This window comes from Solea senegalensis, linkage group LG9 (genome assembly GCF_019176455.1).
Source record: "Solea senegalensis isolate Sse05_10M linkage group LG9, IFAPA_SoseM_1, whole genome shotgun sequence".
Taxonomy (NCBI): domain Eukaryota; kingdom Metazoa; phylum Chordata; class Actinopteri; order Pleuronectiformes; family Soleidae; genus Solea; species Solea senegalensis.
The window spans coordinates 6,016,171-6,031,506 of NC_058029.1; the positions used below are offsets into that span (position 1 = coordinate 6,016,171).

The 15,336-nt window shown below is 42.6% G+C and overlaps 1 protein-coding gene across 2 annotated transcripts; it reads right to left on the reverse strand.

Annotated features, from left to right (window-relative positions):
• Window positions 1-3,928: 3,928 nt before the first annotated feature.
• On the reverse strand, window positions 3,929-14,701 carry znrf2b (zinc and ring finger 2b). 2 transcript variants are annotated; one of them, XM_044033502.1, is made up of 5 exons: window positions 13,764-14,701; window positions 8,129-8,224; window positions 5,184-5,289; window positions 4,721-4,794; window positions 3,929-4,623 (listed from the first exon to the last, which is right to left on the reverse strand). In XM_044033502.1, the coding sequence occupies exons 1-4, from the start codon at window positions 14,185-14,187 to the stop codon at window positions 4,737-4,739; spliced, it is 684 nt and encodes a 227-aa protein (XP_043889437.1). In that variant the 5' UTR covers window positions 14,188-14,701; the 3' UTR covers window positions 3,929-4,623; window positions 4,721-4,736. The 2 variants fall into 2 exon arrangements, with proteins under 2 accessions (XP_043889437.1, XP_043889436.1); XM_044033501.1 differs by having other exon boundaries at window positions 3,929-4,626; window positions 13,764-14,699.
• Between the last annotated feature and the right edge of the window lie 635 nt (window positions 14,702-15,336).

Below are 15,336 nucleotides of genomic sequence, written 5' to 3' on the forward strand. Positions count from 1 at the left end.
TGCAGTAACTAAACCAGGATGACTGGTATTGAAATGATTCACTCTCAATTACTTTACTTTACACAGTTTATTTTACGTAAATGTACACTGTTTATTTTACGTAAAATAAATATTTGAGTTATTTTGTGTTTTGATTATCAGTTTTTTGTCAGCACACACACACACACACTCTCTGTTCTGTTATAGCAAGGTCATTCTTGTTGGGGCTCAGAAGTGGCAAAGAAATAAATTATAAAAAAAGAAAAAGTGCTTTGCTGATTCTACAGCAGGGGTCTCAAACTCAAGACGACCCAGGGGCCAAAAATGAGCTTAAAATCACATCACAATATTCCATCGCGATAAAGTAATCACAGAATTTCAAAGTAAAAGTGTTTCTTCTGATATGGAACGATGCGATAAAAACAAATGTATATAATTTCACGTTAAATACATGTAAAAGTGTAATTCATACAACCTTAATCTGAAAATATTGCTTACTGTTCATGACAATAGCTAAAAACCCTTTATCACAGGGGGGGCCAGATAAAAGTGAGTGGGAGGGGCCACATTTGGCCCACGGACCGCGAGTTTGAGACCTCTGTTCTATAGTATCTCACATGAGGCTTCTTGTCGGACAGTCAGTACCTTCATACACACAGTACTCATGATACATACACAGAAAACCTTCAGGAGCCACGACGACACGGTTTCTTTCCTTCAACTCACAACATCAATGGTTTCATATTTAATCTCCCCGGGAATATTCTCACACCACAGGATTATTCAATTTGAGAGCTGGCCGTCGTCATGTTTCACTCATCTGCCAACAAATGACGTTCCCACACAAACACACGCTGGGTTATCATCCTCATTTCTGCCAAAAGCACCACAGGAAGTTAACAAACTAACATAGAAATGTGTCGACTTGACAGGAAATGGCGTAGATTGAAGGTTCTTTCAAATTAAGATCGATATTAATTGAAAACAATCCATTTTTCTGAACTACAGTTTGTTTGTGTGAGGGAATGTCATCATTCAACGTCAAGAGTGTCATCATTATCTATTAAGGCCAGACCTGAAGCACCCCACCCCCACATTCACTGAACCCTGTTTCACGATCGTGAAAATGAGAATAAATAAGTGTTTGGTACAGTCTGATTCTGTGACGTGTCAAACAATTACAAACACGCTATCGCTAATAATAAAAGTCCACACAGAGGATCTACACGACTCTGTAGCACCTCCGTGTGGTAAATCAGGGCGTTGAAGTCATAATCAGTGGATCCCAAAACTCCCAAAAAGCTGACAGGGTTCATTCTCTGTTATCCCCACCAGAGGGCAGCAGAGCATGAATACATGGCAAGTTATTGTTGCATAATGATATTTAAAGGGACATTCCTGTAATTTCATATTGCACTTTCATAAAGTAGTAAGGGGAGTCATAGTGAACAGGTAAAAAAAGTTGAGAGTGGAATTTTATGATCCTGTGTTTACATGATTCAGATTAAAGGAGTAAATGGAGATTTTCATAGACGAGCACGAGGCTATGAGTCATAGACGGGGAAACGGGATCACACATTCGAAAAGAAACAGAGTCGGAGTTTTGGTATCCACAATGATGATCTCGTCAGTGAAATCACAAATCAGTTTCTGACTGGCAACCACACAATCAGACCGGACCTAGTTTACTTTGGTTGTATAAATTTAAACCACTTTGATTGTTGTATTACGTTGCCTCTAATGTCCCAAACTCAACAATTAATAGCAGGGTTCCCACACCTCGGTTGACACCAAATTCAAGGACTTTTCAAGGACTGATTCCCATCAAATTCAAGGACAGAATGTGCTGACACGGCTTAAGATGGGAGGGCAACTTGTAAGGAGCCTCTTCGCCGATGATGGCGTCCACTCTTATTGATTTGCTGCACACTGCATCTGGACAAGTGATTGTCCTTTTTGGAATCTTGGGTCAAAGTCAGTCTTTGTCATTTTCTTTGGTGAGACTAATTTCCCAGGCATCACGTTGTCATTTGCTCTCTCTTGCTTCGCTTTACTCGCTCATTGTTCTGCATGGAATCTCACGTTTCTGCGTAGTCTACGTACATCAAGCAATGCAGGGCCTGAAGCAGTAGGTGGCGTCGTCACAAAACAATATCAACTTAAATTCTTTCTTGCACAAAATCCAAGCATTTTCAATGACCCCATGTCTATCTTGGACGATTTTCAAAACTTTTCAAGGACCTGTGGGAACCCTGTAAATAGGCACATATTATTTTTAACCTGGTGCGTTTAAACCAGTAGTTTTTTTTTGATCACTTCTTGTTATGAGATTTTCAAGTAATCACAACTAATAAAGCTAAGCACCTAAATATTCTTATTTTTTTAAAAAAAGAAAAAAAAAGGGTTCTTGTCATTCTCTTTTTGTACGACATTTAACAATTACATTAAATCAGCATTTAAATAAGAAACTTCACTTCACATTTTCAAATATTCATGTTGTTATTTCCTGTTTTACTTAATAATTCTGCTCTCCTCTAGTTTCGGGCAGCTCCACTTCCTGCCCCCACGTGTCCTGCTGCCACCCTGATCACCTGCGCCGTCCATAATGTGATTGACCCGTGTCCTCTCGTCTTTTTTAATCAGTGTGCTTCCCTCACTTTGCCGTCAGTCTGTATCAATCTTTTTTGTCCTCAAGTGCTTCAGTGTACGACGTGAATTATTATCCAGTTTTTTTGACCCTGTCTTTGTGCTTCAGGATTCCTTGCGAGTTGTCGCTTTGACATTGTTTGGAGTCCGGAGTCTGAGCCCCGGCCTCGTCTAACACGAGCTGTTCTGAAGAGAGACCAACGTAAGCTGTGGTTTTATTATCGCATTGATTAAAAAAAAAAAAGAAAAAGAAAAAAATCACATTTTGTTTGTCACAGTGGCAACAAAGCGCCGCCATACATTCAGGTTGGGGGTAGGGTTTGTTTTTTTGCAACTCAAGACCTCCACTCTACGTTGATAATAAAGGCAATGATCAGACTGCAGGCAATTCAGATTTTCTTTTCCTCTGAAATTTGATCTTTCCATGGAGACTGTCCACACAGGTCATTTCCAAAAGGTCAAATTGGATTTGTGTGTCCAGGCATGGGGTTGCTTTGGTAACGATGTAGGTGCTCCCACGTTTGTGACGCCGCTTTTAAAAACAAAGACGCAGGGGAAGAAAATGGAGGTGCGTCATCTCGCTCTTCAAACAATTGACACGTCGCGTTGCAGTGCGATGTTTAGTGAACACTCGTCGTGTGATTTGAGCGGCCAGTGTGTTCAGACTGAGATGCATCTGTAGAAACTGTCGAGGACTTCAAACCAACTCTAAATCCGGTTTGAATCAGATTTAAAGAACCCCCATGACATCGCTCTCTGCCTTCCGCACATTTTATGTATATCCAGTTCAAAAAGTGCTGCATTGAGATGAGCCAATAGCACCACTGCAGCTCCAACACAGCATGAAGACACAGCTAAAGTCTCTCTGCTGTGGAGGGGCTTCACACCACCACCACCACCTGAACTGAAGAGGAAGCTGAGAGTGACATTTCTGAAGAAGAAGACGATGATGAGGAGGAGGAGGAAATGTCTGGAGTGAGGCCATAAATGTTTAGCTGCTACGTGATGATGAGCTGCTGAGGATGGAGAGCGAACAGAGAGACGCAGGTCGGGTCAGCACAGTGCTTGAGGATGAGTCATCCTATGTAAATATGTGGAAACTCTGAATGAGTGCTCTGAGAGCCATGTCATGGGGTCTTAAATCTTTTTTTTTTTGGCTCTCCACAATTTCCAAAACTACTCTCTGGATAAGCAAAAACTCTGGTGTTTGGTTTTTTTGGGCATTTTGAAGAAAGCCAAGGATCACTGGTTATGTATGTGTGTTTTTGTGTGTGCGCGCCTGTATTTTTGTGATTTTTAGTGTGTGTGTGTGTGTGTGTGTGTTGGCACCATTGTTGCAGCAGCTGTAGCAGCCTCAGTTCTGAACGTGTCCGTGCTGCTGATTCTGTGTCTGGCTTGTTTCTCCTGGAACTGGCAGAAATGCAGTTTTTGCTGTGAGATGGCGGTGCAGGTCCGACCAGTTAGTCCATTCATCTCCGCTGATGGTTTTTGACTCCTCTGTGCCGCCCTGCTGTGGCCGGACGTCACTACAACAAGGCACTGGTGGACACTGATGCTGAAGGAGGAGGGGGCAGGGGAGGGCCCGGGGGGGAGGAAAGAAGGGGAGGGGTAATCCACCCCCTCCCCTCCCCTGCACCCGGTCGCTGCCTGCAGGCCCATGGTCCACCTCCTCCAGTGTCCTGGTGTACAATCCGCTGACAGCTGCTCTCCAGTGGCCTCGGGAAGAAGCGCCCTGCCCCGTCGTAGCGCTGAACATCAGGGCTGCAGAAGTGAGGTGGAGATCAGCTGCTCCAGTCTACACCGAGTGTATGGATGTGCAACTCAAACACGAACATGAAGTCTAAATCCCTGAAGATAGTTGAAATGACATTTGGCACACCACGGTAGTACATTATCTCTCGGGGATGGGGGTGGATGACTGATCACAGTGGTCACAGTGGTGACAGCAGCCTCCCAGGATCCACACTTTAAGAAAGTAGATCACTCTTTGAGGGGAACCTGCTGTTATACACACAACACATAATATACCGTTTGCTTAAACATTCATTAATTGTTGAATTTTTTTTAATTTGTAAAGAAAGCAAAAACACGTCACCTGTGCAAAAAAAGCGCTAATCTGACGGATGCTCCGGACACGACCTGTTCACTTCAAACCACTCGTCGATGCAGCTGGAAAACGAGTCGCACAAGAAACGTTAATCTTCATCACCATTTTCTGTTCTGTTTGTGGAAGTGAATGCTGTGTTGCCATAGCAACAGCGACCACAATGTAAACAGAGAGGCCAGTTAATATTTTCTGCGTCCTTGTTTACTGACATAAATGTCGGCATCCGTCCGTGTCTGTGACGGCGCACACAGACACACGCAGGCATCCGCGTTCAGTCTAAACATTTGTGACTGCGTGAACCATATGCACATATGCATCTATTGCACATGCTCCATGTGGGACTAGAGATCAGGAACCCGTGTGTGAAACACCCGACAGACGCAGAACATCATATTTAATAAGAATTGAACATTCAGAATGGAGAGTGAACAAAGTGACATTAACTTCATACCCTTTGTGATAAATGCAGAGGCAGGGCAGACGAGCAATGGTGTCTCCCTGTACGAGCTCCTCCAGGCAGATCGCACACTCTCCTGCATCCTTAGTGAGGACGTCCTCTGGAAGATAACACACACACACACACACACGTCACAACAGATCAAATCACATCTCATCATACACGAGTCAAAACCCCACACTTCAGTATCAGTCTGATAATATTCCAAATAAATGGAAGTCACTGTGTTGCAGAAGAACAGATGTGAGTGTGTGTGTTCACTCTGAGCAGTATTCTTCCTTTACACTGCATTGGACCAGGAAGTGGAAGTCATCATGTGCGCCATTAAACCCATCACCTGCAGCAACACACACTGGGTCATTGGGACTGGCCTTATGTAACTGGATTAACCCACATGGGGCCTGGAAAAGCCACTTATTATGGGCTGTGCCACATGACGCCCAGCAGACAGTGCCAGTCGGTCTTTCACACGGTCCAGACACAGACAGAAAGGAGAGTTAAATCTAAGTGTGTTTCATGCATTTGCAGTTCTCCTTCAATAACTCAGTGAATGATAAAGTGAGATTGAGGCTTTATTTGTTTACTGCTCTATTGTGCTTACAAACAAGAGACAGGAAGAAAATGATCATGATATCTTACAGTGATCAATATATACAGTAATTGTCATTCATACACCATGAAGACCAGCACTGATTTTGTGACATAAACTGGCTCAAATTGTATGGTGCTGGTGCAGAATTGGTGCAGACCAATGAACGAGGAAGGATTATTGGGTTTTATTTTGCAGGGTAGCAAAGAGTAGACAAACAGGGAGAGAACTTTACAGAAACAGAAGTGAGAGGAACAGCTACAAGATGCATTCAAGGAGCACCGTAACTCTCGCCACGGTTACTGCCTGTTGCTGCTGCCATCCTGAGGTGATGAAAGTAAAGATAGGGTAGTGGTAGTCGTCAGTGCAGTGGAAAAGTATGCACTTTATTTTCTGCAATGATTAACGCTAAAGTCATCGATAAAACATGGATTTGTATTGTATTGCAGGCGCTGCACTTATCTCAATGTCATGACTGCATTTAAATTCAAACTAAACTAAAACTTATTTTCTCTCTGTGCATTCTCTCTATGTCAAAATCCTTCCAGCTTGAAATTCCAACTATCCAAAAGGTCATCAAGACATTAGAATTCAGTTTACCCTGGGCAGAGAGGGCCCCACATCACAGTAAAGGAGATTCAGGGAGGTTTAGCTGATGCAGGATGGCAGTGCAGAATTCAGACATCAGAGGTCAATGCATCAAGTCTGGGTGAGCCAAATTTGTAGTGCTGTGCAGTGGTTGCTTCCATTTTAAAAATCCTCATCTGTAACAGATTTCACTTCCTTTTCAGACCTATTTACACTCTCTCATGTTATGCAATGTTAGACATTCTGGCTGTAAGTGGAACTACTGCATTTGACAATAAACCGTCACATGTTTCAAGGTAAAAGCATTTGGGCAGCTCTAACAATAACAAAAACTGTTAGAAATAGCTTTGCTCTCTAAAGACACAAGCATTTAGAAGAGAGTGGAAGAGGTGCAGCAGCAGCAGGTTGACCTCTGGCGTGGCTGTGATGGTGTGTGATCCATCAGAGTCACATACAGCAGGGTTTTTTTAATCAGAAATGAGGTCAGAGACACACACGGGAGCTGCGATGCTAGAAACATGTGACAGCTGCTGACTGCTGTGTCTGTAACCACGAGTGTGGGCCGCGACTTTCCAATGACAGCAGGCTAAGTTTATGAAGTCATGAGAGGGGAAAAATACACATGTTTATATACCATATAATGTTCAGTTGATAGCTGACCAACACATAGAATTACATATATCGTGAGTACACATTGCTCACATGACATTGTTTGCAAATCATCATTTGCTTGATATATTGCGTGTGGTGTTTACATTTTATTTGGTCTGTCCCTGAATAGAGAAAGCAAACAACGGAAGACGGACAACAAACATACTGATTACTGAGGCTCTGCATGTGTGTGTGTGTGTATACTGTATGCATGCAGACAGTGAGAAGGACTGAGCAGCTGATTATCCAATTAAAGGACCACAAATACCATAGAGCAGCTGTGATTCCCAGGGTCAGTGACCATGTCACACACACTAGTTAGTGGATAATCAAACCCCAAGGGTCAGACAACTGTTTTGAAATCATATTCAGGTTCAGGTACTGAAAAAATCACTTGATTAATCGGTTATTAAAACAAGTTCTGATTTTTCAGCTTTTGGTGCAATTTTCTTTGGTCCATATGACAAAGAAAGCGTTAAAACTGGAAATGGAAATATTGAACATCAACATTCGATTATGAAAATAATTGTTTGTTGCAGCTCTAGTAGCATCGTATATGTTTCCATTTTATATATAAAGCATGGGGGCATAGTGGCTAACACAGCAAAAAGACTGTGTTCCCCCATGTTTTGTTTTTGTTATTCCAGTTTCCTCGCACAGTCCAAAAACATGCAGAGGATAACAAGACACTCTAAATTGACCATAGGTGTGTATGTGAGTGTGATGGACTGGCGGTCTGTCCACTGTGTACCCCCCACCTTTTGCCCTGTGTCAGCTGGGATTGCCTCCAGGGGCCCTGCCACCCTCATGTAGAGTAGTAGTAGTAGATGTATATTCAGTAGAAAATGAATATACAGCATGTGCAAAGTGACTGTCATTAAAGCTGCATGTGTTTTGTAAACGGGGGAAACAAGCACCAAGTGGAAATTACAAATCAGGGAGAGGGTACTGCAAATTTAAGTTTACAGTGACTGCATGAGGTTCAGGTCCAGTTTGGACACAAAAAGGTTTGGGTACTTAGCTTTCAGAGCATATGTAGTATATGCAGTTATATGTAATAACAACTGATTGTGTACAGTACACACATTAAACGTGAGGATTTGTTGCCTACCATTGTATGTCACTCTGGGTTTGGTTAAACACAAAACCAGATGAAGATCCATCTCATCCGAGGACACAAACTTGGAGCACACGGGGCACTTGAAGCCTGGAAGAAAACAGGATCACACAAGATACAATTATAGAGAATGGGTGGATAATGTGCAGATAACAACATTGAATGAAATCACCAGTCAACCTTAATGATGCCATCAACTGTGAGACCAGCATTTTTCATTTTGACAAACATATATGTTCTTGGTTTCACTTTCACATTCACAAGAAACTGTAGACCAATGTCACACATCGAGTAAAGATTCACCATGACAGGGACAGCTGAACAAAAGATTCTCGGCCAAAGCTTGAACATTTTAAACACTGTTGACCACAATTCTTCATGGTTTATCTGCTCCCAATCACATCTGCTTCTTGGCAACCATCCCAGAGAGTTGTGTTCACTCAGCTCTCCTCCAACCCCTGACTCGGCACATTCTGGATTTCATGGGATTTATGAATCATTACTTTATTGATCAGGGTTCAGTGATCATTGACTCCCCTTTTACTCTCCCATGTGCAGTTTGAGGAATGCGGAGAACATTCAGGCTACTCTTCAGGAGAGGAAACCGAGTTTTACTGTACAGTGGGAACACGCTGTACAGTAAAGTCACAAGACAAGGTTAAAGACGAGGTTAAAAGCCCCGCACCCTCCATGTGAGGAGATGGAAGTGTCACCAGAAGCCATGAGAAATGCATTGTTGATGCCAGAGGTCAGAGGACAATGACCACACTGGTTCCAAATAAAAAATAGTAACCCAAGAAGACATTGGGTGCCACTCCTGACACATTAGTGGTCATCAAGACTAGAAAAGCTCGACATACTGTAAATACAGACTACTCAAGATACTGGAATCAAATGTCATGAATAGCTATGAGGCCTTAGATCCCGAGGTCTGTGTCACTGAAGTGGCAGATAGTCAATACAGGAGACAACTCAGGGTTGTCCTATTGACAGCTGGGAAAGTGTTTGGCACTCTGATGCCTATTAAATTCACATTACTCGCACCTGCATTTCATGGGACTTGGATAAAGTAACTACAAAATTGGAGAGGAGTGAAGAGGGGAAAGCAGGAAGTGAGGCTAGAAGAGGGCAATGACAAGAGAACTAAAAATAAAGATGTTTTTCAGCTGCTGGGAAATGGGTAGGGTAAATGATGAGGACTTCCTTCTGTCATGCTAATACAGCCCTGTCGTCTACCAGGTCAGTCCATCTCTCAATCTGTCAATATTAGCATCACCCACAAACGCCCCAGAGGAAACGGCGGAGATACCAAAATATCTCGCCCAGAAAATAATAACACTGTCACCTCAAAATGACCCCAATTTTTTTCCCAGAGTTCTCAAAATGAAGTAGCAGTGTATCAAGTACACTGTGCGGATGTTCTTTTTCTCATGGTCACTCAATGGTCTTATTTTTTACCACGTAGTAAAACATCCTGTAGGAAGATTCCAGATTCTCAAACAATCAATTCCAAAGCTTTAAGTACTCAAGTAAAAGTTGGGAGGGGTTTACTTCGGTTTAAAATGTTGTTAAAACAATGTCATGACATTAAAAGGGACTGCACAGTAAAATGGTGAAAGAAAAACAACACCATTATCTCTTTTATTAGTCCCCTGAAAATCTTGCTTTCACTATTTTACTCTCTTTGCTTCAGGTACAATTTATGGCACAAAGGAAGTGTGTACACCGTTGTGTAACCAAAACAATGAAAATAATATCATTATTCCAAAATCTATCCCCAGTGATAGAAATAGCAGATAGTGGAACTGCTAAATTACCTAAAACAACCATTTAATAGAAGGCAAAGGCAGTCAAGGAAAGAGATTCATGAAAAGAGATAACCTCATGCAAGGGTTCATTCCACGTCCAAACTTTGGGACTTAAGAGGCTTCAGAAAGTTTGAAAATATGGCTGTTTTTCCCTTAAGGACAGACAAACCACACTCATGCAGATGTTTAACCACTATTTATTTGTAACTGGCAAATACCGTGAAATCTACAATAAACATTTTAAAAACCTGAAAAACACAACATTTTCAGTGGATAATAATCATAAAAGCATGCACTGTATGTGTGCCTTCTGGCTGTTGTCTGCTTTGGACAAGAACCAGGCTGCTAGCTTTGGCATGATGCTACTGCTGCAGCTAGTCAACGCTCGGAGCAAGAAAACATCGTAGGAGGACGGAGGCTTTCAGTCCTCCATATCTGGCAACTCTTGTTAGAAGTCATTCACAGAAGTAGGCTAAAACTACAACGATACTGATTTTGTGTACATTTCTGTTCAGTATATAATACGAGGGCACTTCAAGAAAGTTTTATACGTCACACAGAAAATATCACAGGGAAAAAGACTGGGTGTTCAAGCTTAGCCATGCCTTTGTGGAAGAAGGTCACATCTTCAGCCTCCAGACACTCAACAACAAAGATGACTTCATCATCACTGATGATAGCGACAACAAAAGTGGGATTTCAGTTTGGGAAACCAATAATAATGCCAGCTTTGGTGAGTAAGGTTCATGGGGCAACAGTTTAAAGCCACATGTAGCTGCTTCTGCAACCCCTTGTCCTAATCATTTTCAAAAAGACACAAATGGAAAAGAAATTACAACAGCAAGAAAAATAGACAGACCAAAATCAAATGTCCAGTATGTGACACAGTAAGTTCCCCCTGCTGTCATTAAATCTAAGGTAACTAATTAACTGTATTAACTTTAACATAAATAAGTTACCTCTTAACCTCATGAATACATCTGTACCTGAGTCAGCACAATAACATGTGGAGCTGCTTTCAGTGACAGGGACCAAATTCATTGGTAACCTTTGTCACTGTAAGTGTTGGTTTTATTGAAAGTAAAATGACTTCAGTTAATACACAACTAGTTTCCATCAAGAATGAGCTCCCAAATGACTGCTAAAAACACGCTCAACTTTATTTTTTTAGGCAGCAATGGGGAGATTAAAATCTCTTTTACGAGCCTGCAAATAGCGACAATAAACAGTAGAAAACAACAAGTTTAAAAAGAAGAGACGAATAAGAACAAAGCAGAATTAATTAGGCATTGATTTATCTGTTAATTAAAGCAACTGCAGCTCTCGGTAACTACTTTATTTTTTTCCCTGCATTTAAAATAATTGAAACCAAATTAAGATCTTGGAGTTTGGACTGAAGATCGTTCGAGGTAACAACAGGTGCAAGTTGAGTTTCTTTTACAGATTTAATGAGCGTGAGCTCCCAGTAGTCAGTTAACTCGTCTAATTTCAAGTCTTATTACATTTACATTACAATTACCAAATAAAACGTACTCTTCTTTTTTCAAAAAAGAAATGTGTAATGTATCGGTGCGCAATATGACTCATTGGGTTATTTATTTTTTATTTTTTTTGGTTTTTAAGTGCCAGACTGATCAGCTCACAGAGCAGCAGGAGACTGACAGAATGGGAAGAGAGAGAATGGGACTGGCACCTCACCAGCTTCCACACAGTTATCTCTCTCTCTCGCTCTCTGTACACAAACTAGCCTGCATGTTTGAACAAGATGACAAGAGATGAGGTGTAAAATGTGTAGGAAGTGGAGCCACAGTTACGAGTCTACATCCACACAAACACATCTTCGTTCATCCAGACGAGTGTTTCACCTCCGCATCAACTGTTAGGAAGAGACACCGGCAAAAAAAGTGCCAATGCATGTAAATTGTATCAATACAACAACGCTGTGAAGCCAAATGTGTGAAAAAGATAACAAGTAAAAAAAGACACGCAGGCAATCCAGCCATCTTCACACAATGATTGTGTGCACATATGAGGGAGCAGAAGCAGTCCCAAAAGCCAGTTTCTTTAGAAACCAGAGTGACATCACAGCTGCTCAGTCCAAGCAGCGAGACAGCAGCACTGCAACAAGTGCTGCAGGATTCAAATGAAGACTCAGCAGCAGAGATTAAGATAGAGCAGATTAGGCATCACTGCCTCATCCCATTAAGGTAGATTTAACCTCGAATGAACTCCTGAAAACTCTCACTGACTTGTGGACATAATTCTCAGTAGCAGAGAGTGTGTGCGTTTTGATCGTGACAACGAAATACCTGGTCAACACCATATCAAGTTTTTTTGTTTTTTTAAACCAGAATGTGTCTGCCTGCTGCCTTTTCTTATCTTATCTCCACTCTCTCTGTTGATGCACTGAGCCTTGGTTTACCATTATCCCCCCTTTCCTTAAGAGGACTTTTCCTTTCAGTGATGCGATCGTGCAATTGTGGACATAATACGATGGCAAAATTGTGGTACTGCAGTATCCGTGACAGTCCAAGTGAGAAGCCTCTTGGCTATTTGGACTCTGGCTTCAGCTTAACTGATCAACAGAATGAGCATCAAACACACTGTTGCTTTCCAGATGGACGACCAACTGAAGCCAGTGAACAGTCTAAAAGGTAAAAACTGCCTCCTGGAATTAAATTACTGCACTGTGAAGAAAGGTGATAATTTTGGCTTTTTAATGGCCCAACCTCAAGTCACACAGCTGATGAAATTTAGAGACACGGTTCTCAAACTGTCATACGTGTACCACCAGTGGTACAAAACTTCCTCTGGTGGTACTCTGGTGGTGCAAGTGATCGGAGTGAAGCTGAGGAAAGTGTGTAGAAAATAAAATAAATAACACAAATAAATGAATAAGTAACAATAATTGGAGGTCCATCTTATGTCACTAGTGTGTGAAGTATATGTGAGGAAGAGAAGAATGAGAGGGCAAATTATCTTAATAAGAACAAATCTACTGTGAAAAGTATGTAACTGACACCTGCTCGGCCTATTTACACCCCTGTATTATAACATTGGTGATAATGGTGTTACCTCAAGAGCTCAATATTTTCTTGGTAGTAATGGTTTGGAGAATCTTTAAAATGCTTTCCATCTAATGGCTTTTTCCCCATAATAATTTTGTAAATGATGCCCCTCTCAAAAAGACACTTCTCACTTCTTCTTAGTCTGAAGTGCAGAGGAGGTTAACATTAGTAGCAGCTTAACTCAGAACACATCCTCACTCGACCTTCTTCTATTTTTCCATGGAATCAAATTAAATATAAAAATGTCTCTGAGAAAAGGGTCATGATCTCATTTCGAGATACGTGGTCCATTATTGACTTTTTCCCTGCAGATTCTGCCTTACATGGATTTGTACTCAGACCTCTGTTCATGGTGTTGTGATAACACACGGGAAATAAGGTGGTCTTCTGTAATTTGATTTAATTTCTGCCGTTGTACAGAATATTCCAGTATTAGCTTACTGCATGTCTGAATGAGTTTGTCCTGTATGATGTATGATACATTTGTTCATGTGTAATAAATGACTGAAGTGAATGTTTTACATCATAAAAGTTTGTTTACTTTGGCCTCATCCTGTGGCACTGTCATGACAGTTCTGTGAGTGTAATTAATCTATAGTTGCTCATGTATAGACATACAACATGAAAGATGCTGGTAATAGTTTGTAATCAATGGTACAGCCCTAATAATAAATGATTTAATAAGTTGTTTGTTTTGGGGCGGACTCCTGTGCCTCTACAGTTCAGTGAGTCTGGCTTTAACCTTAATCTTACCTCCAAACAGATTAGGGGAGAGATGAGCTGGTAATGATCCTATCAGCAGCCTGGGACCTTCATGCTCCCTCTCCGCCGCCGCTGCTGCTGCTGCCGCCGCCTCCTCCGGGCTACTGCCCTCGGATTCCGGGGAACTGTAGACTCCGCTGCTGTTCGGAATGTTGATGCCGGACCGAGATCTGGTCCTCGATCCCCCTGAGGCACCTGCAGACCTGCCTCCTCTGGCTCCTATGTCCTGGCTGGTGCTGGACGAGGCTCCGGGCGCACTGTACCCATGGTACCTGCTGCCACCTCCGGCGGTGCTTCTGCTGACATGACCGCCGCCGCCGCTGGACGTGCTGGACGGCAGGTCCGAGCCCGAGTAGGCTCGGGTCCGTCCGTTGGCAGCTGGATCAGCAGGCGGGCTGCTCTGCTTTGCCCCCATGTTGACCTCCACGGATGTCGGGTTTAAAATATTAAAGAGCCACTACGGGGCCGACAGTGCGCCAGATTTACCCCGGGGGGGCAGATGGCTTTTTACCGGACAAGAACACAGGAGCAAAACAAACTCTGCACGGTCGCTATGATCCCATCGAGACTAACAAAATCCCAGTTAACGGAAAGTTGAGCTGGACATCAGTGACAACAGCTTCTTCACATATGACGGAAACTTTACTCCAGGTCACCATTGTGTTCCCGTCAGTTACAGTTGCGGTCGTGCCGTTTGCAGATAACGTGGACCGACCGTTGTCTGAACCGCCGCCGCTGTGGACCCGCTGCTGCTGAAGTGCTCCGGTCGCTGCTTCCTCCCCTTCAGTGTCCGCTCCTCCATGGCTCCCGAGCGGCGCGAAGGAGCATATAGCCGCGCTTCGCGCGCTTCCCTGTCGGCCAACACATAGCTTCGTACAGTAGGAAGTGATGGACTCCTGCGTGAAACCGTTTAATTAGTAGCAGCAAGGAGATCGCGCAGGCTAGCGGTCAAGCTAGCGGAGGTGACAGGTGCTTCCGGTAATGATTTTCAACATAAAAGCACTGCAGGGTTTACGACTCAAAGGTGCACCTGGATACCGTACACCACTACTACTACTACTACTACTACTATCCTTTCACTGTTGGTATACTTTATGACGTTTCCTTTGTGGGCGGAGCAAACGTGAAGGCAAAGCTAACGCTAGCAAGCACGCTGTTGATTTTTTAAACTTATCAGTTAATAAAGTAATGTATCTATTGTAATGCAATTCTTGAAGAAATACGTACTTGCGCTTAATGGGGTTATAGCATCCACCGCCATTTCTAAGTTTAAACAACTGTCAATCAAAGCGATGTCATCGCGCAGTAACAGGTGAGTCTCTTAATCTTCAGTACAGATGTGCTAGAACACACCTGTCCACGAGACTGCAGGTGATTTTTCCTCCCCGATGACTACACCTCAAATAAACAGGTGAGTCTGATCTGTTTTACGGTCACGGAAGACGGTTAAACGAAACGGTTAATCGCATGGGGGAAATAAGAAATAAGCAGTCATCGAAACCATAGCAGTTTTAGTGATATACATTGTTTTTGAAAACTCTGGATTGTTTTTGTTTTTTTGGTC